At 44.7% G+C, this 24,663-nt stretch overlaps 1 protein-coding gene across 4 annotated transcripts in view; it reads right to left on the bottom strand.

The window, feature by feature from the left end:
- LOC146379756 (rap1 GTPase-activating protein 2-like) overlaps positions 1–15,407 on the bottom strand; it is a 34,817-nt gene extending 19,410 nt beyond the window's left edge. For 3 of the 4 annotated variants that reach the window (XM_084941150.1, XM_084941151.1, XM_084941152.1), the window contains exons 1-2: positions 15,125–15,407; positions 7,624–7,659 (exon numbers count right to left, since the gene is read on the bottom strand). In XM_084941150.1, the coding sequence (XP_084797276.1) occupies positions 7,624–7,659; positions 15,125–15,168 (80 nt within the window). In that variant the 5' untranslated portion in view covers positions 15,169–15,407. Of the gene's footprint in view, positions 1–3,977; positions 4,157–7,623; positions 7,660–15,124 lie in introns of those variants that run through there. The other variant, XM_084941153.1, reaches the window with a different exon arrangement.
- Positions 15,408–24,663: the final 9,256 nt, after the last annotated feature.

Below are 24,663 nucleotides of genomic sequence, written 5' to 3'. Positions count from 1 at the left end.
TGGAGGCAGTTTAGACAGACGTTTAATCCATCGTCTGGGTGAAAATGTTAGAGTTTGTTTTCATCAGACTACAGCAGCACCACCGCTAAAAACTGCAGATTGTTTTAAGAAGCTTCGAGTCGCCTCACATTTCTGTTTGCATCTTCTGCTGCTCATCTACAACACCGACCCAAATCTGGCTCCTCGGGGAGCGCTCAGAGCGACCAGGAAGGAAAACAAAGGTCAGCGAGAACCGAGAACATGAAGCCTGCAGAGAGAGAAAAGGTCAGAGAAGGTGTGTGAGGTACACGACGTCCACAGCGCTGCAGCGAGGCGGCACGAGAGTGTGTGCGCGTGTTAAAGACTCTGAGCTTCACTTTTAAAATAAAACCAGTTTAACTCGACTCTCAGCTGGCTCGTTATCTGCGCTGATGACTGAACGTCACAGCCAATAACATCACCTTCATCCAACACACACACACTGATGTCAACACGTCCCTCTGAGCCATTCCCACAATGCACCAGGCCCCCAGACTCAAACAGCAGGCTCCTGACACTCTGACACCTGCGGCATGTTTTCTGGAGGAGCGCAGGCCGAGTCCGGCACTAAAACAGTTCCCCTCGAAGGCTCGGCTCTTTAAATGTTCAATGGTTCCAGTGTTGAGTTTTCTGTCAGTCAAAGATGGCTGCCACAGGCCCCTCACTCTGGGCGCGTGGGTTTATTCAAATACTGGAAACTTTTTACTCAAGAACTCCAACTGTGGGATTTCCTGTTCCACTGGGGGCGCTATCGAGCACGCCCAGAATAAAGGGGGCTCTATTTTTGGGTAAATGTTTTTCTTCTGTTTATCCTCGAGACAGTAGGGTGTCCAAATTCCTGAGGACCCGGCCCACGTAGACCGCGAAGGCCGGGTCGGGTAGGCCGGAAGTAAACAGCTGTGGAATTGGACGGTCTCGCCTTCAGATCTGCGTCACCGCTGTCTCGGTGGAGTTTAATAAACTCGTCCGTCTGCTCCTTGCTATCTAAAATATAACAGGACACTGGCGTAAATTCTCGACCGTCTGTTTAATCAGTTTTCTGTTTGACGTTTATTCAGCTGTGTGAAAACCACCCGGGGGATTAATAAAGTTTTATTTTATCTAATCTAATAACTTTAATCTCAGCCAAACCGATTTACTCACGAACAAATAAAACACTGAAAAAGTCCAACAATAACATTTTTAGGTTGTCTAAGTGACTTATATATTACGTTTAACCTGAGTAGCAAAAGTCCGCGGTGATCTGAACATGATGTGCCGGGGGTTGTGCCGTTCTCTGCGGCTTCAGTGACCCTCGAGCTCTCGGCTAGCTATCGAGCTGGTGGGTAGCAGACGTCTCCGAAAACGTCGAAGCAAATATGCGATATCTTGATAAACCGAGCAGATATTTGATGTTTACACAGCTACTTTCTCGCCTGAAAATATGTTAAAAGTTTATTTTGTGACCCAGAAAAGGTAGTAAGAGTAATATTAAAAACTTAGTAGCGGCTGCCATTGTTGGAAACTGGAGTTTGAATGAATTCTATGAATTCTGGGATATGGTGGGCCACGAAGGACACACCCGACCCATCCTTCAAATTCGGGGAAAAGGAGGACGCATTTGTCGGCTGCATTCGGAGGAGTCTACGAAGTTGGAGAAGCTGAAGGACAGAAGAATTGATCCATGTCAGCATGCTGCCCATTCAGGACTCCCTGAGAGCGCCCCCTGGGGGAACTGCAGCCAACAGGACCAGCTGTGAACACAGTGCACGTGTTAAATGTGACATCAAGGTCTGCATGTGAACAGAGCTCGTCCTCACGGCCACGTCACGGCGAGCTGCGCAGCAGTTACTGCTCATAAACCGTGGGCACAGTGTGACACATCCACCTGTACAGGTGATTCTCTGCAGTCATGAAAAATGGATTTTTTCATGTTTCCCACAGCCAGGAGGCTCGCTGAGTTTCAGACGAACATCAAAGCTCTTCATTAAAATTTAAATTCAACCCTCGAGTTTCTCCAACAGGAGGCCCCATCCCAGTTTGAACCTTTAAAATGAAACGAAGTGAAACATTCCAGCTTCATTAAAAATAAAATAGTGAGGATGGCGGCGGCGGCGGCTTCATGCTTCATGACTGTGTGAATATCCACGCTTTCACTCCTGTTTCTTTGTGTTAGAACAGCAGCTTCAGCTCGGATCACACCTTTCACGTCCTTGTGATCATTACAACCAGTTTGGTCTCCGAGGCCTTTGATTGGTCCACACCCACTGATCCCCTTCGTGTCCTGCTTCCCACCCAGGATCAGTTCCACTTTGGAGAACCTGCCAGGAGCAGCACAAACGTCTGCTCCACGGTGATGTGCATTGCAGGATGGACCCGTGACGTGGAGGCTCTGACCCAGAGACTCGGTCGACGTGTGGCTCGCTGACAGCTGAAGAACCACAGACCTGCCGCGTATGACACCAAAACGCTTAAATATGTCCGAGCAGCTTTCGGGAATGAGACTCGACTGATCAGTCAGAAACGCAGGAGCGTGCGAGAAACGGGGTTTCCCGCAAAACACAGCAGGGGTGCTGACTGTGTTATTTGAAATAAATGTTTTTTATCTGCTTCTTTGTGTAAGCTCAGGTGGAAGCACCTCGCCGTGGGCTTTAGCGTTCATGGAGAAACTTTGTCCCAAAATGGCACATTTTCTGTGAGTGTGAGGATGGAGTGATCAAGAGACACAGGTGGGAGTAAAGAACAGGTGGAAACGATAAAGGTGGAGCTGAAAATCCAAAAAAGGAAAGACAGCAACAGGAAAAGCAATTCCCAAAATAAAACAGGAAGCAGAACAAACACAAACAGAGGGCTAAGCTAAAAAAATGCTGCGGCACTTTGCTAGTTTACTCAAACTAGTGCTAGTTGCTCAAAGCACATTACAGCGTACGCTCACAGCAGCTGTGGTGTAGATGGGTGACCCTGAGGTAGCCTCTGTTAGTTTTTGTGAGTCATACGACCCATCAGGGAGCGAATACGCCCTCACCAGGCTGAAACAGACTCAGCAGCTCTTCATCAACTTCCTGTTCCAGACGACATAAAACACCGTCGCTGTCAGCACGAGATATGAACGTATTAAACGTCATGCACTTTGAAACAATGGCTCCTCCCTTTGTGTCTGTAGTGAACACTACTGCATGCAGGGGGCGCCGATGAGGCCGTACTCTGCCGCTGTGTAACTCGCCACGCTTCGCTCAGAGATGCAGGCAATTCACGAAACAATAAGACTGACTTTTTAGAAACGTGCGCTCTCCTCCCCTGCAGCCACGGCGCTCTGCGTCTTTGTCTTTCACACAGATGAAACTGAGTCGCCACGGAGACGGCACAGAGACAAACAACAACAACAGCATCACAAACAGAAACGACAGTAGCACACGAGCAGCACTGCTGGCTCCTGTTTGTAGACAGACGGTCTGGTGTGTAACACACACACACACACACACACACACACACACACACACACACACACACACACACACACTGGGAAATGTGAGCTGCAGGGAAATGTGTGTGTGTGTGTGTGTGTGTGTGTGTGTGTGTGTGTGAGCTATAATTGGTGCTGAGTGAGTATGAGGAGGTTTTCTTCACTAAGTCGAGACTTGAGAATATTTTCCTCGTTGTTATTTGTCTTGCAGCTGTCAGCGTGCAGCTGCACAGATGGTCAGTTTCCTGGCTGAAAGCGTCCAATCGGCGCCGTCGTTCTTTGCGTTTCTGCAAACCGTCCTCACAGAAAACTCCAGAGTTTGATCGTTGAGCGAGGACGGAGTGTCTGTCATCAGTAATTTACACGTGTAAACGTAAACTGGACCAACACTTCAGTGAACACCTGAACACCTCAGAGCTGAGACTACTGAGTCACATGATCACATTGTAAATGAAAACAGCAAAAACAAGGCAACACACACACACACACATGCAGATGGAGGGACTGCCAGACTCACCAGTGGTCGTGTGGCATTGTTGCGTTGCCGACGGTTACTGAGCATCTCACTCAGCTCTCACACACCAGCAGCCCTCCCCTCTCTCTCTCCTGTAACGTCAGGGTCCATTAAGCTTATAGCGCCTTAATCTTTCAGAGAGAGCGAGCGAGAGAGCCAGTAGCAGATGGAGGATGGCGGGGAGGGGAGGGGAGGGGAGGGAGGGAGGGAGGGGAGGGGAGGATGCTCTAACTGGATGTGGTGGAGTTTGAGTCCGGACCGTGAATGTTTGCACATCTCTCCCCCTCGTCAGGCTCTGAGCTTCAGCACGTTCAGCCTGAAGTGAAATCCCGATGACCTTAAAGCGTCTCTGTGCAGGTGAGCGTTACAAACACCTCTGTGGGAGACGGAGCTCGCCATCACTACCGTCAGCTTCCTGTCACACTCACTTCATCCTGGAGTAGTTTACCCTCAAGTTACATCACAGTGCCTCCTGATTACCTGCACTCAGTAAAGGCACAGCCACACGCTGCAGTTCCTGTGGCGTCCAGCAGAGGCTCCAGCGGAAATAAACATGTTGACAGCTTAGAGATTTTTTCACACTACGCAACTTTTTAATGACATCATGTGACAAATAACATGGCTTCTGTGAGGTTACTGTACTAACAGGCCAAGAATGAGGCGGAGGGGATGAAGCAGCTCTCTGAGTTCACACACAGACACCGCGCCTCTGCAGGAAGACGATCCACACCACCCAACCAACCAATGAGCTTCTCGGGGTGACGAGCAGCACCACAGACGTGCAGCACGTGTGGACGTTGAAGTGCGAACCTGCTGGAGGGAAAACAGCTGTCGGACACGCCGTCACCTTCCCCACAGACGCACAGCGGGCCACATGTGGGCGCTTGTCAAGCAGACACAGGGAGGAAGACCTCTGATGAAGGACTTACAGGCAGTGCGTGTTATTGGATTATTAAAGACGTGCGTTACGAGCGCTGTCCGCACATTTCTGGCGTTTAAGCTACGTGCTCGTTCTTTACGTGTACGATGTGCAAAGTGAAGCAGCCAAAACGAGCCGTGCACGTGAAGTGAGCGTGCAGACTTGGTGTGACTGCTCATGCATGAGTCACGCACACATCGCCCGATGGTAACGATCCCGTTTACGGAGGCCTGATTGCACCATGTGCTTTTATGGCTGCTCTATAATATCACTCACTTGTCGGTCGTAACGACGAGCGTCACCTGTGGAACATGTCCCATGATCCTCTCCAACTCCCTGTGTGGCCGTGCTGCAGACTGACACCTGGGATCAAACCTGTGACCTGCCCTCTCTCTCAGGTTTCGGGCTCAGTCAGGAGCAGCGAGCGACTGCAGCTCCCAGCACTAATCCTTCCGCTCCACCGCAGAGAGCATCTTCATCTTCCAGCTGAAATCAGATCAGTCTTTAGGCTCACAGGAAGACAAAGAGCTTCCAACGTGCTCCGTGTTTTTCTCCTGATGTGAACGTCGGGAGCTAAACCAGAGGACGTCCCAGAGACTAAAGGTTAAAGGTCATCATGACCTAACTGAGCAGGTTTTTGGCATGTCAAACGTTAGTCATGACAAAACGTCACAGAAAGGTCTCACAGGAAGCAATGACATCATGATGACATTTTAAATCCAAGGTGTCAAAGGTCAGCTTCACCGTGACATCGTGACGTTCTGCAGTAACTCTCCTCGTGGCCGTTTTGTGACCGTATGGCAGTAACTCCTGTTCCGGACTCTGCGGTGTGACGTGTGAACGCACCCAAACAAACGTCTCTTTAAAGCTTCCAGGTCAAAGTTTTGTTTGACAAGCTTTGGAGTAAAGCAGCAGTCAGCCTGACTTTAGTCTTCAAACTTCTAGTTGACGGATGTCACAGGTTTTTTAAAAAAAAGCAAGTTTAAGTAGACATGCAGGCTGACACAGATGTGGAGGCTCCAGCACATCAGCACAAGGATGTCACTTTTTCATCCTTGTTCCTGCTAAATGTTCAAAAACAGATCAAACTGATGAAAGAAATAAGCAGAGGAGCATAAACGCAGCGTCCTTATCAGCATTTCCACAGTTCTCAATATTTGGCTCATTAATAACAGTATAATTGCTTCTTTTGTTCACAGTAATCTGCTTCACCTTTGAAACCAGCTCATATCGATTTCTTCCTGTAAATCCTGCATGAGCTGAGCGGCGCTTCCTTTTCATACTGGAAATATTTGTCTGCTTACAAACAGCAGTTAGAAATGTTTTGACCTCATTAAATCCATAATCAGCATCTGTTAGCGACTCGCTCGCCTCCAGTTTGTGTGCTCGATCCTCTCTGTGGGCAACAGCAGTCGCCTGAATCTCACCTGGAGTCTTCTCATGTCTGTAACAACAGCTCGTGTGGATCTGCGTCAAACCGCCGCAGATCTGTGCCATCAGGACCATCAGGACCATCAGGACCATCAGAACCATCAGGATCATCAGAACCATCAGGACCATCAGGATCACCAGGACCATCAGGATCATAAGAACCATCAGGACCAACAGGATCACCAGGATCATCAGAACCATCAGGACCATCAGGATCATCCGGATCATCAGGACGATCAGGATCATCAAGATCACCAGGATCATCAGAACCATCAGGATCATCCGGATCATCAGGACGATCAGGATCATGAGAACCATAAGAACCATCAGAACCATCAGGATCATCCGGATCATCAGAACCATCAGAACCATCAGGACCATCAGGATCATCAGGACCATCAGGACCAACAGGATCACCAGGATCATCAGAACCATCAGGATCATCCGGATCATCAGAACCATCAGAACCATCAGAACCATCAGGACCATCAGGATCATCAGGACCATCAGGACCATCAGAACCATCAGGACCATCAGGATCACCAGGATCATCAGGATCATCAGAACCATCAGGACCATCAGGATCACCAGGATCATCAGGACCATCAGAACCATCAGGATCATCCGGATCATCAGGACCATCAGGACCATCAGGACCATCAGGATCATCAGGATCACCAGAACCATCAGGATCATCCGGATGATCAGGATGATCAGAAGCTTCAACAAAGTCACCAGATCCTTTAAACCATAATCCATCCATCCATGGATCCTGACCTGCACCCATCCCTCCTGGGCCTAAAGGTGCAGGTCTGGATCCATGGATGGAGGAAGCAGGAAGCAGGGCTTCATTTGGACGGGGTGGACGAGCAAACACGATGGACTAAATATAAAGGAGCACATCTGGCTGAAGTGAGCACAACTGGTTTCACTGACAGCTTCAGTTTATGGCCTGACGCTGACTCTGGGCACCACCAAGGGGTTTCACTGCTTTTTGCTGAGCAGCTGGGTAAAGGGACCGGACCAGAGCCAGTTCCAGAGCTCGGTTTAATGGACCGGCACAATAAGGAACCATCCTCTACGAGCAGATTGGCCCTTTAAAAGGAAGAAGCTGCAGATAACAAGCTGTTCTCCAGAGCCTGAAACACAACAGGCTAAATCAAACACAAACACATCAGAACGATGTTTGGTAGAGTGAAGCTCAGGCTGAGGGAGGTGACGCTGCTGCTGCTCTTATTTTATTTCTGGCAGTGAAACAACTTGAGTGCGGTCTTTGTGTGATTCAGGGTTGTTACTCACCGAGCTCTCAGAGTGCTGACTGTAGACTTATCAATCCTACAGAGAGAGAGAGAGAGAGAGACACCGTTAACATGTGGTGCACTGAGCGCGCTCTGATAACAGCAAGAACGTTAGGACGTTGCCGAGGTGGAGGACGAGATTTCTATCTGCATTCTCTATTAACCTCAGTAACCTGAGCGAGGTGTGAGCTCAGAGGTTCACAGCAATATAACCTGTTTATTAAAGTGCTGCAGCGCCACCGAATCGGACGTGTTTCTGTAATGACGGCTGAAGCGCAATAAAACAGCACAAACCAGCAGACGCAGGAACCACTGGATGACTTCACAGAGTCCGTCTCAGATAATCTGGGATTCATTTAGTTTGGAAAATCAGAAATCAGAGAAAAATGTCCCCAGCCTAAAGCAGCGCACGGTCATCATGGTCTCCTCCCAGTTTAACTGAAAGCGTTTTGGAAACGCTCTCGAAAAATAAATACATTTCAAAACGGAGCTGTCCCGTCGCAGTGTGGACACTCGAAAACGCAGACTTTCTAAAACGATGACGCATTTTAGTCATGTGGTGCAGTCACGTGACCAATTAAACTAAGACAGCGGAGGGCGTTATACAGCAGTTGTTTTGATTGGTCTCAGCTTTGACAGCCCTGTTACAGATTAATATCAGTCTGTACGTGCTGCAGATAGCTTTCCTTCTAATTCTTTAATTCTCACTGGCTTTTGCGCATGTGCAGGACTGGAACGTAAGTGTTTTGGACCGTTTCAATGTGGACGCACAACTCTGTGAAAACGGTAGTGTGGACGCGGAGCGTTTTCAGATGAAGACAGCATTTTCACATCTATTTGGGCTGGTGTGGACGTAGCCTGAGGCACAGAGGTTTGGACGTGACGTGTAGGGACAGAACGGGACGTTTAATGTCTCTCTGTCACCGACTGCGTTTCCATAAGTTCGACCTGAATGGCTGAGCTCCTCAGCCTCTCTCTTTGCCCCACTGCAGGGTGATCCAGGGACTTGTTTGGGCTGAGCACGCCCCCTTTCACCGGGCTCGGTCTCCTGAGCACCACACACAGGTCTGACTGGAGGGTGGAGTCCAAACTACCCAGGGTGTGAAATAACCACTGTTCATCAGTATCTGCATCACACCTCACTCACACGGTGTCCTTGGAAGTACTGATGATAAAGCATCCAGACGCTGCAGACATGACAGCAGACCTGTTTCCACTTTGTACTGTGACGCTGAGGGAACGTTTAGGTTTAGGTTCAAATTTGCTCTCACTACAGTTACGCTGCACGGGAGCATCGTCGCTGTCTCATGCATGCTGCAACGCAGGTCTATCTGTCATACACACCACAGCGCTCGTCACTGATAGACTCTGACACTAGAGCAGGCGATATGACCAAAAATATTTATCAGATATACGTTTGAAAATTTGCGATAACGATATAACTGACTATATAATTGACGCGAGACAAAACACTTTACAACTCCACAACTTTATTAGTGCAAAAACCCATCAATGTATTTTCACTCCTGTTATGTTGGTTTGAAGGAGCACTAATTATGTTCCTGGGTCAATTTAGATTTTTTTCGTTTTCTGTAGTGATGCAGATGACATGTGACATTTCTTCTGTTCTGGGTCAATCTGACCCGCAACATAACAGGAGGGTTAAACAAGCAGCTGTTTTTTATGTGCATTAAAGTTATACAAAAATGTAACAGTGCAAATTCCTCGCTGACAGTTTAACCAAAAGGCATTTCCAGTGGAAACTGGCCGACACATCCTCAGCATAACCATGTATAATATCCACAAAACTTAAAAAGAGGTTATACACACACAATACGGTAACATTATGTTGAAGCACAGTACGTATCACTCCGCGAGGCTCCGCCTACGACAGCCGTAATGCTCCGACAATCCATCAAGCGGTGCGGCTTCGTAGCTTAGCAAAGTCACACTGAAACATTTGACAGATTTTCGAGCGCCGTGCACATAAAATCGTTTCGAGGTCAGTAAACACAACCAGAGTTCATACATAAGGCGCACGGGATTATAAGGGGCTCTGTCGACTTTCAGAAAACTCAGAGGATTGATTTTAAGTGTGCCGTATTTTCCAAAAAACACGATAATAACGACGGCCCGCTAGCATGCTCTACCAAAAATAGTTCTTTGTTGTGTATCTGACGGACGAAAGCTAAACCAGTTCCACACCAGTGAAGCTGCAGCATTTTTACAAACCAGTTCAGGTTCATTGGTTTCATTCAACAATCCGCTTTCGCTCTTCTCATTCTGCTTCGCCACCATGTGCGTATGAAAACAAAGGCACTGCGCCTGCGCGTTTTACCCGTATTCTATCGCCATATTTCATTTTCCTATCGTTGCCCAACATTACACCGGTATTACCATGAACGCTATGATAGAGCTCAGCCCTATCTGACACAGATGTTAGCAACCTCACTGTGACGGGAAACAGCCTGAAAACCACAAGTGAGAGTTAACAAGAGACACAGATCAGGTGACAAGTGTGGAGGAGAGAAGGAGAGGAAAGAAGGAGAGGAGAGAAGGAAAGGAGAGGACAGAAGGAGATGAGATGAGAGGAGAGCGTGTGGTCGAGCAGAACTTTAAAAGCCTGAGTATGATGACTCTGAGAAAACTCCACTCCCACAGGCCATAAATAACTCATCCAACAACACACACACACACACACACACACACACACAAACAAAGATGGCCGACAGTAGAGTGCAGACATGCTGCTTTATTTTAAAGCACAGGAAACAGTTTGAGCTGCCTGTGTGTGTGTTTGTGCGTGCGTGTGTGTGTGTGTGTGTGTGTGTGTGTTTGTGCGCGCGCGTGTGTGTGTGAGTGTTTGTTTGGTCACCACTGCGCTGAACCAAACTCGTCCCTCCAACCCAACCTGGAAACAAAGCTGACATCGTTCAAACCTGCACTTCCTCCAGCGACCAGCAGAGGCTCCAGCAGCGACTCAGCCCCGCTCCACTCCCACTAACATGAGAGTTTGTTACACAAACAGCTGATTTCCTGCTTCAGTGAACAAACATGATTCAGCAGATTTCTCACTTTTATTGAGTTTTGCACTTTAAAATCGTCACGTTTAGAGTTCTTTGTTTGAAAATAAAATAATTACAAACTCCTCGAACAATAAAATGTCTTTGATGTCGCTTCAGTCTGACCATCACACTGCTCATCTGGGCCGTGACCTTTGACCCATCCGCTCTCAGACACTGAGTATGGAAACAGCGCTAACAGAGCGACCTAGAAGTCTGAACTAACACGTTAAACCAACATGGCGTCCTCACATAAAGGATAAAACATGTCGGCGTCTCGGGGTGAAGCTCCAGCAGCTGCTGCAGCCACAGGTTTGAGTCCTGTGACTGTTTGTGATGACAGCGACAGTCGAGCCATCAAAGAGAGAACGAAGGTGGAGCAGGATGGGCGGAGCATCCCGGGGTTTGATATAAACGCTCCTGCAGCCGCCCCGAGGCCGCTCCTGCATTATTTAATAGTGCAACTCTATTAGTCGGCTTGGTCTAAACGCTGGAGGACAGAGGAACGACGAGGAGGCATGAGGTAATCTGTGAGGGCGTACCATCTGTTATTTTATTATGATGAGACAGAGAGGAAGGAAAGGAGGAGGTGGGGAAGGACAGGAGCTTTTCTTTTTATGTAAGGAAATCATGAGCTATAAAAGGATGAAGAAACAGAGATGGAGGAATCAAGAGTGCATAAAGGAGGAGGCATGGAAGGAAACCACAAGGACAGATGGAAAGGAGGAGGTAAAGAAAGAAGTAAACAAGGAAAGAAGGAAGCAAAAATTATGCATGAATGAAAGGAATGTGACATACATGAAGGAGGGATAGAAGGAACTAAAGTTACCGAAGGAAATATGTAGAAGGAAAGGAGGTATAGAGGGACACTGCAAGGAAAAGAAGGTTTGGAAGGATATAAGGACAAACGCAAGGAAAGGACAAAGGGAAGGAGGTATAGAACAAAATGAGGAGAAAGTGTTGAAGGAATTCAACTATTAAAAAAACTAGGAAAGGTATTGCTGAAGGAAACAAGGAAGCAATGAAAGAAGGTGGAAAAGAAGGGGGAAAAGGACACATGTCTGAAAGGACCCAAGGGAGCATAGGAGGAAATAACAACAGAATCAGGAAAGTGTGCACGGGAAGGGAATATGGAAGCAATATGAAGGAAATGAGTACACAGGAATGTATTTAAGGGCATAAGGAAGTATGAATAATCCCAAAAAGATATTTAATGAAGTAAAGAAAACATATAGGGAAGGAAAGAAGGACACATGAATGAAACTAGAACAAGGTCTTAAAGAAAACAAGGACAAACACAAGGAAAGGACAGGAAGGAAACATAGAAGGAAGCAACTAATTTGAGCTGGAAGGAAGGGATAGAAGGACACAAGGCAATGAAGCAAGAAGACTCCAGGGAAGGAAGGAAGAAGGAAAGGAAACACAGAAGTGGACAAGGAAGTATGAAAAGGAAGAAGTATGCAGGGAGTGAAAGAAGGAAACATAAAAGGAAATAAGGACAAAAAGCATTTAAGGACAGAAGGAGGTGTGAAAGGAAATAAAGGCACATGAATGAAAACAGAATCAGAGCAAGGAAACAAGGAAACAAGGAAAGAAGGACGAAGAGAAGGAAAGTAGAAAAACAAAACAAGGATGTATAAAAGTAAAGAAGGGGATGTGGAAGGAAACAAGGAGACACAAAAGAAAACAGCAACAGAAAAGAAGGAGAGAGACCGAGGTCTGAGGAGAAGGAAGGATGAAACACAGAGGGGTAAAATGAGAGGAGGTCTGAAGAGGAGGTCTGAGGTGGGGAGGTCGGAGACGAGAAGGAGGTGTGAGGGGAGGAGGTGTGAGGGGAGGAGGTGAATGATTGAAGAGCTTGTGTCAGAGTTTCCACTCGCTGTGAATTCTGGTCACAGACTCAGGCTGAGGTTCACTGAGGCGAGGACGAGAGGACACAGAGCTGCTGCTGGTTTCCCCTCTGACCTTCACTCCTCCTCCTCTGACCTGCAGCGTTCATTAACCCCACAGACACAAATGATTCTCTCCTGTAAATATTTCACATTTTAGTGTCAAACACAGGCAGCTGTATGGAGGACCAACAGTGACTAATGAAACATGAGTTCTTATGTGAATGTTAATTAATGTTTAAGGAGCTTGCAAAGAAAAGCGTCTGGACTTCTTTAAGTTGCTTGAAGACGTTTCACCTCTCATCCGAGAAGCTTCTTCAGTTCTAAGGTCAAATGGTGGAGAGTCCCAGATTTAAACTCAGTGGGAGTTTCCCCCCAAAGAGGGACAAAAGGACCCCCTGATGATCCTCTAATCACATGAGCCAAGGTGTGAAACTGGGTGTGGGTCCCAATCAGCCAGAGTTTCGGGTGTGTTCATTGTGAAACCTGGCCCCACCTTATCATGCGAATTCCTGAGGTCAGATGGCCCAGGATGTGAGTGGGCGTTAAGGCGTCTGGGAGGGAACTCAAAACTGGATTATAGATGTCAGACAGTTGGTGTCGTAAACCACCGCCTCTGTTACGACACCAACTTGGGACCCACACCCAGTTTCACACCTTGGCTCAGGCGATTAGAGGATCATCAGGGGTCCTTTTGTCCCTCTTTGGGGGGAAACTCCCACTGGGTTTAAATCTGGGACTCTCCACCATTTGACCTTAGAACTGAAGAAGCTTCTCGGATGAGAGGTGAAACGTCTTCAAGCAACTCAAACAAGTCCAGACGCTTTTCTTTGCAAGCTCCTTTGACTACGATGACCTGGATGACTGAGAACCTTCACAGACTTAATTAATGTTTGTTACTAAATGTTTCCATAATTCCATGATGTATTTAATAATAACAATAAACCAATAAAAATAATAATAATATAACATTTTACATTTTGGATTTTTTTTTTATTTAAACGGATATTCAAGAACTTCTGAATTTATAAATTAATAATATTTTTAATACATCATTATTTGAATAATACCGATTAATAGTTGAAGTTTTTATATTATCGTGGTCTAATAATTAAAAAAAATGCCTTTGCCAAGATTTATGACTTTTTCAGGCATTTATTACATACATTTAATATTTTATCATGACATACATTTATAAACATTACATATAAATAAATAAAACATTTCTTAAATAATTAATTTATAAAGTATATTACACAAATAATTTGAGTAAATAATAAACTTTTTACTTACATAATAAACTTTCTAATCTAACTCATTATTAATATTCAAATATTTTGTACATATTTTGTTGTTTTGTATGTAATTAATAATATATAAATATTATTTCACTGTGTTTTGGGTCACGTTTGTCGTAACCAAGGTTACGCTCTTCTCTGGTCCCAGCATGTGATTTAAGGTCTGTTCAGGGTTTTGGATCCAGGTCTGTGTCATTAGCTTTAATGCTCCGTGTGACACTTTTACATTTCCAGTGACTGTTTCTTTAAATCTAAAATAAGTAACGAGGTGTTGTGAATATATTTGTGTATAAACTGTGAAATAGAAAATAAATAAGCAGCTTTTAAAAGATTTTATTGTTATTTTTGGACTCTAGCAGAGGAGCTTTGAATGTTGTAGCCCATCAGTTTAGCCGCTCTGAATCAAGCTGCTCTGATTGGCCGATTCCAGGAAGCCTGCAGAGGGGCAGACGAGGCATGCATGCATGCACTCACTTCAGGACCTCCGATGATGACGTGAATATTTGGGGCTCAGTGAAAGAAATGGCCCATTTTTTAAACTGGATCCTATAAAGCCTGATTCCTTCAGAGTGACCACTTTTTGTTTCAGGTGATGATCGCACGCAGAGGTCAAAGACGTGGAACGCGTCAGCTGACAGTTTAACTACAAAACCACCAACAAGAAGAGGAAGAAAGAAGCAGCTGGGACATCAAATATCAGATTTTCTCATTAAAGAAGGAAAATGTTGCATCTTCATGCACTGTGTGGATGAAGGTGCATAGAAGATAACAGACATGTATTATGTGTTTGCTGTGCTGGGTGTGAGCACGCTGTCCTCTTTGGTGCCACAGAACAAATGAAGCTGACGAGAAGACAGAAAACGCCTGCAGAGCTAAACTTTCCTTTGGATTCGTCCGAACGCAGAAAGTTGCCGATTAACTCGGCGTCGGTCGACTGGAAACACAGACGACACAGAAAAGCGTCTCACGCTCACAAAGAACGAACTCGCAGAGCCCCGACAACTTTCCCACCAAAGTCCATTCAAAAAACGTCCCATTTTAACTTTGTTAACGTTCAGCTTCCCTCACCTGATCTAAACAACATTCACAATCCCTCCACGTGAATGTAACAATTTGACTTCAGAGCTGATGATGTCACCGTGATGTCATTCCTTGCAGCTCGAGCTGGAGATGAACTCAAAAACCCAGAGAAAGTGTGCCGGACAGAGCTGCTGAGATCATTCAGCCATTCATCAAAGGGCGAGCACTCTTACCATCCGAAGCCTCCGAACGACACGCTCCTCTTCCTCCTCAGCATGGTGCCTCGCTCGCCCTCCTCCTCTTTGTCTCTCTTTTCTTCTTATTGTGTCTGGGTTTTCCTCCCTCTCTCTCTCTCCCTCTTTGTACCTCTGCCTCCCTCTCCCTCCGCTGTCGCTCTAACTCCTCATCTCTCCTCCTATAAATACTCTCCTCTCTGTCAGACACTCCCGCCGCCTCCCTCTCCTTTTTCCTCCTCCTGTCGGTAACGCTGCTCTCTCGTCTTCCTCTCCCACTTCACTTCACAGCACAGAGCCAGCAGAGAGAGAGAGAGAGGGTAGAGAGACATAGAGGGATAGCAGGAGGAGGTTTACAGGGAGTACCCGCTCTCTGCCAGCCTGATGGAGAGGAGCTGAAAACTTATCATCCATAATAAATGGACATAAATGGATGGAAGCACGTGTCGGTTTACGGGACCTGCTGTTATGCAACACGGCTGCAGCTGACGGCAGTTTTTACTCTTATCTGTGAATCCATCAGTTTTAGGAAAACATCACAAAGGAAAAGGAACGAGGAAGGATTTTCATTCAGGAGGGCTTCAGGCGTACCAACATCAACAAATACACACACAGCAGCGCAGAAACCTCGCACACTTTCCTAAATGACCACCTTTGAAACTTTCACTTCCCATTGTTGATTCACTCAATGTGGGAAAGTCTGCACTCACTGTCTACTGCACACAAATCCACACCTCCACGTCAGTCTGAAGGCGTAACACTTATGTCTTATTGGAGGTTACGACCCTCCCACTAAAGAAAGCCACGCCCCGCTGTTATTGATTGGCTGGCATGGGAGGATCATCAGCCAATGCTGCTCAGCTGTGCCGTCCACTCGACCTGATGTCACTGTGATGTTTGTGTACTGCTCAGGTCGAACCTGAAGGTGCTCACATTGAAAGGAGCCGGCTGGGGTGTTCTGGGCGTGTCCGCCTGGGACGAGGCCTCGGGGCAGTTCCTGTCAGTGCCATATGTTTGTCTCAGAGGTTCAGCCACACAGGTCCACGCGCACGCAGTGAAACGGACACTGGCTCATTAAAGCTACGGTTCCTCCGATGGCCCATCCTACACTGTGGCAGTTCTAGAGCTCATACGTGCAAATGAGCACTGACCCTCCAGGTGTGCGAGCATTTATCACATCCAACGCCCTTCAGGGGCCCCGGCCGCTTTGAGGACTCTCGATAACCTCGACCTGAATGTCTGGCCTGTCAGCTTTCAGTGGGACATGCCTGCCGTGGTGACCAGGCTAACGGGGAAACAAGGTTCGATTCTTCGGGTCTGTGGGTCAGGAGGCAGAGCAGCTCATCTAATAACTGGAAGGTTGGGGGTTTGATCCCTGAACACCCAACGCTGAACCCCAGTTTGCTCTCCGACGCAGCCATCAGAGTGAATGTTCAAAAGCACTTTGGCATTGACAGCAGAGCGTCTGTTGTATAAAGGGAATCAGTCCACGTGCCGATGTTCATATGAACAGTTGGCTGAGTTTGGACTCCGCCGCCGCGGACAGCCAAGTTAAGAATCTGTGAACCTTTAACTGCTCTGATCATCGCACTGGTCTAAGATGAAGGATTAAGCTTCGTGTATCTTCCTGCTCGTTTGGCCGGATTCTCCATTAACAGCTTTACTTTGTCCTCTGAGTTCGTCTGTCCAGCCAAGCCTGTCTGTTTAAGATGTCTTATTTCATTAGGGTTTTTTTTTAAAATAAGAATCTGTTATTTATTTATTTTCACAGTAAATGACTTGTTGTTCCCCCATGGTACTCCCACAGCTCTCACTGGACCAGGAAACCAGTCCCCAGGAGTGTCTTATACTGGTTTCATTACTAAAAACTCTGAACTGGACTCTTCTCAGAGTGTGTCCTGATTTAAAGCACACTTTGACTCATCACTGAAAGGACAGACAGGTTTTAACCCTTTAAAGCTGGTCGGAGCAGCACGCTCAGTTTTGCGTAACAATTTTTAAATCCCTGTAGATCTGCAACCACGTAAGCTAGCGCAATAAATGTTTTTGCATATGAAAGAGGAGTTGTACTTACATCTTATGCCATCAGCTTGTCCTCGGTCACGGTTTCCTTCCACATATAGCTTTGCAAAAACTGCATAAAAAGCACTTGCAGCAGCAAAAACATAATATTCCAGAAACACCCTTTGCCGATCCGATCAGCTGTTCGTAACACTTCCTACGTTGGAATAGACGCCAGCTCAAACTATCGCATGTCCGCCATTACCTGCCCGAAACCGGAAGTGACGTCATTTTCGCGGAAAATGTAGTTTTTTACCTTCAAGGCCCTTATAAGCCTTTACTGGTGTCCTTAAAAGTCATGTTTGACTTTATAACTTTCTGTATAGTTTCTGGGATGCTTAGAACTCAAATCACACTGCTGGAAATAGTTTATTTTGATGCACATGCTGTTTTGTGTTTTTTTTTGCAAATTTGCATTATAATACTTATTTTAGTTTTTCCTGCAGTATATAATTGGTGTATCTCAACAATAAAACTATGAAGACACTCAAAATAAATTTCTCGTGGTTGTAAACTATTTTGTGCAACTTTTTTGTATTTACAGTTTTGAGGGATAAGCCTCTTAAATTTCTCTAACTAGAAATATATGTTAAAAAATCAAAAACGATTTTAAATTTTTTTGTAGTTTATTGCACTTTTTTGCAATTTATGTAATTACTATGCACTTAATGCAGACATATTATTAAAATTTGGGCTATAATGGTTGTATTGATGTATAGCAACTTGAAATGCTCCAAAAAATGGCTCCACAGCATGTAAAAATATACTATAAGCTCTGGCGGACTTGGTTCTATGGTAGGTCTTAAAGGGTTAATGTGTTACTGTGCTGACAGCAGAGGGAACGTTTGTGTGGCAACAAGAGAAAAAGCTCAGTCACTGCTACGATGATTCAGAGGTCGCAGATCGAAATGTAAATGAAGACGCAGCAGCGCAGCGTTCAGAGGGGTTCCTCTAATTTTGGAGTCCTCAGGTTTAATTCTCCATGAAAACACTCCAGCAGCTGAATACATTTACATCACATTACCACCAATGAAAAGCACCGTTTACACTGCAGAGCTGGAACCAGTTTGTGCACACAAAGCTATTTATAAAACCATATTTTTCATTTTGCACGATGAAGGAGGAATATGATGGCGTCATGCATGTAGCTTAGGTAATTCAATTCATTTCATGTATCTACCCAGTATAATATGACCCTTGAGAGACACAAGCGCACACACAGCACAACAAATGCATTAAGAAGAAAAATACAAGTACAACCAACATTTATGAGCTGCAAACGTTCGTGTAAGTCATCGTGGAAGAGCCGTGCCGGTAACACGCTGAGCGTTTGGAGCCTGCAGGACATTTAACATCAGTGTGAAGTCAGTCGCCAGTAGGGATGGGTATTGATAAGATTTTCACGATTCCGATTCCATTTTCGATTCTGTTTAACGATTCGATTCTTTATCGATTCTCTTATCGATTCTTTTTAAAAAAGGAGAACACTAAGGTCGATTAGCTTAGAACTTTGTTTTATATCTTCTCTTTGAACAAGATAGAAATTTAGGAGTAACATGGCCTTACAAACCCAACAGTGAGATCTTAAGAGATCCAGCCTACGGCTCTTCAATGGGGTGTCACAGGGTCCCCAGGAAAAAAAATTGTAAATGTAAAATAATAAAATAAATATTCTTCTGTAGCAATAACAAAGTATAAGATAAATTATTCTGTAGCAATTACACAAGAATATCCAGTAATGTCCCTGCCTACAATTAAACACATTCACTTACCGAAGATCGGGGCATCTGCTGTGGCAAATGGCTGCAAGCCTTTTACCACAAACTGAGTCACTGCTCGGTGACATTCGTCTATCCTGGCCTGAAAGGAGACGCTACCGGTAGACTGCAGCGAGAACTGCCAGCATCTGAGCCAGACTCTGTCTCTCATCATGGTCACCTAAATGCACAGCAATGGCAGGTTTTGTAATAAGGCAAATTGCGCTAACATAATATGCACTGTTAGTTGATTATTTACCTGCCGCATTAACGGGAGAGGACGTGCAAACGTTACCGCTGCTGCTGGGCTGAGATTCACGAGTCCGGAGCGGAATTAAAAACACGACATTCATTTAAGGTCATCGCGTGTTTTGTGAGCAAATGCTTTTGCATATTCGTAGTGTTTCCTCCCTTAAATGAAATATTTACTTTTCAAGTATTGCAAGTTGCCCTGTTGTCATCCGTTCTGGTAAAGTATAACCAAACTTTTGAGCGTTTGAGCCGCTTAGGCGCCGTGTTTCCTGCCAGGTAAATGACGCTCCGCAACGTGGTGACGTCATTCGGGGCGACTGGAATCAATAAAGGAATCGTTTGCAAAAATGACAAACAATTCCAAGGAATTGAAACATTGGGAACCGGTTCTCAACAAGAACCGGTTTTCGATACCCATCCCTAGTCGCCAGAGCAGGCCACACTGAGGGAACTCTGCACTCAAGTTTCAACTTACAAGTACGAATTTTGACCCAATTTTTCTTCCTTTCAGCTGATTGGTCAATGTCATGTCAATCACAAATTTAAATATCCAATCAGAGAACAGATGGGTTTGGCTGTCGAAGGGGCGCTCTTTTGAGCTGTAGGTCATGGAAGAATAAATGCCCTTTCACGTCTCTTATCGCTTAACTGTGAGAGGAGATAAAATCGGAGAGATACATGTTTTGAAACGACAAGGATCAGGTGGATCTAGCACACGTAGAGCGGCCGCTACTAAACGATATACAAGCAGAGCTCAGCAGCCAGCGCAACAAATTCTGGATCCTTTGCTCTTAGTTAGCGGCGAGCACAGCGCATGCGTCTGATGTGAAACGGCCTGTGACTCATAGCAGTTGTCCCGGGTCAACCCTGATTTTGTGTTAAAGTAATACAAATTGGCTTCTCTCAAAATGTAAAAGAACCCACCCACCACTTTAATCACACTCTAGATCTTGTTTTATCATATGACATAGAAACTGAACATTTAACAGTGTTTCCTGAAAACCCTCTCCTGTCTGATCATTTCCTGATAACATTTACATTTACAATAATTGATTACACAGCAGTGGAGAGTAGATTTTATCACAGTAGATGTCTTTCTGAAAGCGCTGTAACTAAGTTTAAGAATATAATCCACCCACTGTTATCATCTTCAATGCCCTGTACCAACACAGAGCAGAGCAGCTATCTGAACGCTACCCCAACAGAGGTCGATTATCTTGTTAATAATTTCACCTCCTCACTACGTACGACTCTGGATACTGTAGCTCCAGTGAAAACTAAGGTCTCTAATCAGAAGTACCTGACTCCGTGGTATAATTCTCAAACACGTAGCCTAAAGCAGATGACTCGTAATCTGGAGAGGAAATGGCGTGTCACAAATTTAGAGGATCATCATTTAGCCTGGAGAAATAGTTTGCTGCTTTATAAGAAAGCCCTCCGCAAAGCCAGAACATCTTACTATTCATCACTGATTGAAGAAAATAAGAACAACCCCAGGTTTCTCTTCAGCACTGTAGCCAGGCTGACAAACAGTCAGAGCTCTGTTGAGCCAACCATCCCTTTAACGTTAACTAGTAATGACTTCATGAACTTCTTCACAAATAACATTTTTATCATTAGAGAAAAAATTACCAGTAATCATCCCACAGATGTAATATTATCTACAGCTACTCTTAGTACCATTGATGTTAAGTTAGACTCTTTTTCTCCAATTGATCTTTCTGAGTTAACTTCAATAATTACTTCCTCCAAACCATCAACGTGTCTTTTAGACCCCATTCCTACAAAACTGCTCAAAGAAGTCCTGCCATTGATTAATTCTTCGATCTTAAATATGATCAACCTATCTCTAATGGTCGGCTATGTACCACAGGCCTTCAAGCTGGCTGTAGTTAACCTTTACTCAAAAAGCATCTCTAGACCCAGCAGTCTTAGCTAATTATAGGCCAATCTCCAACCTTCCTTTCATATCAAACATCCTTGAAAGAGTAGTTGTCAAACAGCTAACAGATCATCTGCAGAGGAATGGTTTATTGAAGAGTTTCAGTCAGGTTTCAGAGCTCATCACAGCACAGAAACAGCTTTAGTGAAGGTTACAAATGATCTTCTTATGGCCTCTGACAGTGGACTCATCTCTGTGCTTGTCCTGCTAGACCTCAGTGCAGCGTTCGATACTGTCGACCATAATATCCTATTAGAGCGATTAGAACATGCTGTAGGTATTACAGGTACTGCACTGCAGTGGTTTGTATCATATCTATCTAATAGACTCTGTGGTAGGACTTGACTTAAGCGGTCAAAGAAGTGCAGGAGACTGATGCTGTCCAGTGTAGCAAGTGATTTATTCACCATTTTGTGACCCAAACAATATTTGCAAAGAAACAAATAAGAAACTCAACTCCATAATTAACTCAGTTCAAATAAACATAACTGAACTTAAATCAACAGAAATTAAGGTCAAACTGCACACAGCTACACTGACCTGAACCTTTCTCCCGAAACACCCGAGTTCATCTGCTTAAATAGTCCACTTAATCACACAATTTCTCCTCTGGACTATTACATTCAGTAGGTAGGTAAGATGAACATGATTATAGTCAAATCTCTACTACTCCTCTTTACTGGCAACATAAACTCTGGTGTAATCAATACATATCACAACAATAAATCTATTTCTTTATAAACCCTCTAAAATCAGCTCTATTAAATTATAAGAGTTCTTCCCCTTCTGCACTTGGTCTCTTCCTGTGACCTCAGATGAACCCAAAAGGTATAAAGCAGGAAGTAAAACCACATTTCCTCCTTTTGTTTCTGGAAGACAGGTAGGTAAGGTAAGTTCTAAACAATACAAATTAACAGTTGAAATAAATAACATGTTAACTTAACAAACTTGTAGAGATTGATTTAAACCAAGATATTATATTATATAATCTGTAAAAGTGCAAAACATAAACAAACCCGGGATAGTAGATGTTTGCCTATTGCAGATTACATGTGAAATATGGTTAAATCAAAACAAGAATGTTAACTAAGAAGATAGACAAATGGTCTTCTCACCCACTTTGTCACAGACTCCAATTTGTGCATGTAAATGGAGAGTCCTCTTCACACACTGAGGTTAATTATGGAGTTCCACAGGGTTCAGTGCTAGGACCAATTCTGTTTACATTATACATGCTTCCCTTAGGCAGCATCATTAGAAGACATAGCATACATTTACACTGCTATGCAGATGACACCCAGCTCTATCTGTCCATGAAGCCAGATAACACACACCAATGAGTTAAACTGCAGGAATGTCTTAAAGACATAAAGACCTGGATGGCCGCTAACTTTCTGCTTCTTAATTCAGATCAAACTGAGGTTATTGTACTCGGCCCTGAAAATCTTAGAAATATGGTATCTAACCAGATTCATACTCTGGATGGCATCACCTTGGCCTCCAGTAACGCTGTGAGGAACCTTGGAGTCATTTTTGACCTTCAATGCACATATTACAACAATGCTGGGCATCCTCTGCACACGGTTGTAAACAATCAGAGAAGCCTATTCAGCGACAGGTTGCTTCTCCCAAAGTCAAAGACTAACAGACTTAAAAACTCCTTTGTCCCACACACCATCAGACTGTTTAACTCCTCACTGGAGGGGAGACAGGGGGACAAAGGAGGGCGGGAACAACTGAGCTGTAGTGCTTTTTCTACAGTGTGCAATATTTGTTTTTTCTTATATTCGACTGTGCAATATACTCAAGTGTGCAATCATATTTATCCATATTTTACATTCTTTATTTATATATGTGCATATGTGTATATATGGTGTATTTATGCTTATATCCTTACTCTCATTCCCCTTATTGTATCTGTAACATGCAACTTCTGTCGGTGCTGTGCTACTGGACACTGAATTTCCCGGAGGAACCCACCCGAGGGATTAATAAAGTTTCATCTAATCTAATATTAAACAAATATGTAGGACTGCTTTTGTTGCACACTAGGATTAAAAGGAATTGAATCCTGTATAGCTTTGTGACTTTGCCTTTACTGTATCTTCTGCAAATATACAGACATAGCACATCTTTACACATTTGTACACAGTCTCACCAGTCTCACACAGCTCGTTAGGCACGCCGCATTAGTGAGTGACAGGCTTGTTTCTAAACTTAAAACACTAATACTACTCCTTACAGTAACATAAAGGAAAAAAACAAACAAAAGATCGTGTGATTCACCAGCTTTCATCCACTGTGATTACAGCCCGATACAAGCATAGATGCACCTACAATGCCACGAGGTTTCAACGCGAACTTGCGAATTAGCTGTAGCTGCTTTTTGTTAGCTTCACGGCTAATCTACATATCTACTAATAGCTATACACTAACCACACATAATGGGGATTAACGGCCAACTTTCCCACATTCTCTGCAGGTCTGTGGACCTATCCTTAGACACAGCTCAAGTTATTTACTATATTGTATCTGCTTACCTGCAAATATACAGACATAGTACATTGTTACACATTTGTACAGTCTCACACAGCTCTTGTTAGGCGCACTGTGTTAGTGAGTGGCCGGGCTTCTTTACTTCCGCTAAAGCTGTTCATTTCAGGAGAAACTCCCTCTTGTGGTGTAACGGAGGAATAACTACCCTTCCAGGCCTGTCTTATTGACTATGTGCACGTTAGCATATGCTACTTCCGGTGCGGAAACTCCTGTGGGGAGCTTTGTTTCCGGTGACCTATTCGCGCCCTGTTTACGTTCCAAAACAAGTTAAGCAAATGAATGAATCAAGCGGCGATTTACATTTCTATAGATGTCTCGGGCATTTACCCAATATATCTGTAAATGATGTTCATCGACTTGTCGATATTTTTCCCCCGCGCCTCAGAGCAAAAGAGAAAAGGGATTCAAATGTTATATTTCTCAGCTGTCCCTCGTTTATCACGGGTGTTATGTTCTAAAAATAACCAGCGATAGGTGAAATCAAGAAGCCAATTTTATTTTTTGACGGTGCAAAACGTTTCGTGGACATACAGCACTGCACTTCAGAGTCACACTGCTAGCATCGATGCAGCGATTCTGTACTGTACAGGAGAGACGTCACGGAGGAGATCGTCTGCAGCGATCAGGACGCAGGACACAATGTGACGTAAAAAAAAGCATGCAAACTTGCACTAAAAAACTCTGCGAAACAGCGAGGTGAAAGGTGAACCGCGTTATAGCGAGGGACCGCTGTAATTTTGAAGGTAAGTCACATCATTCATTTTTTGTGTGGCTTTTTTCACGGTTTGTTAACATGCTGTGTAGGTGTGTACTGATATCGACATAACGGGGAAACATCTGGTTTGACTATTCTTCACCTGTAGTTTGAATGCTGAACATTTGCCTGTTTAAATCATGAGACCAGTCACTATACAGAGATGTGCTTCTGAATGTGGACGATGTGTCTTCTGCTGCAGTGATGCAGTTCTGCT

Source organism: Perissodus microlepis, chromosome 10 (genome assembly GCF_051167445.1).
Source record: "Perissodus microlepis isolate ML-2025 ecotype Zambia chromosome 10, ASM5116744v1, whole genome shotgun sequence".
In the NCBI taxonomy this organism is placed as follows: Eukaryota; Metazoa; Chordata; class Actinopteri; order Cichliformes; family Cichlidae; genus Perissodus; species Perissodus microlepis.
This window is presented reverse-complemented; position numbering and strand designations above follow the sequence as displayed.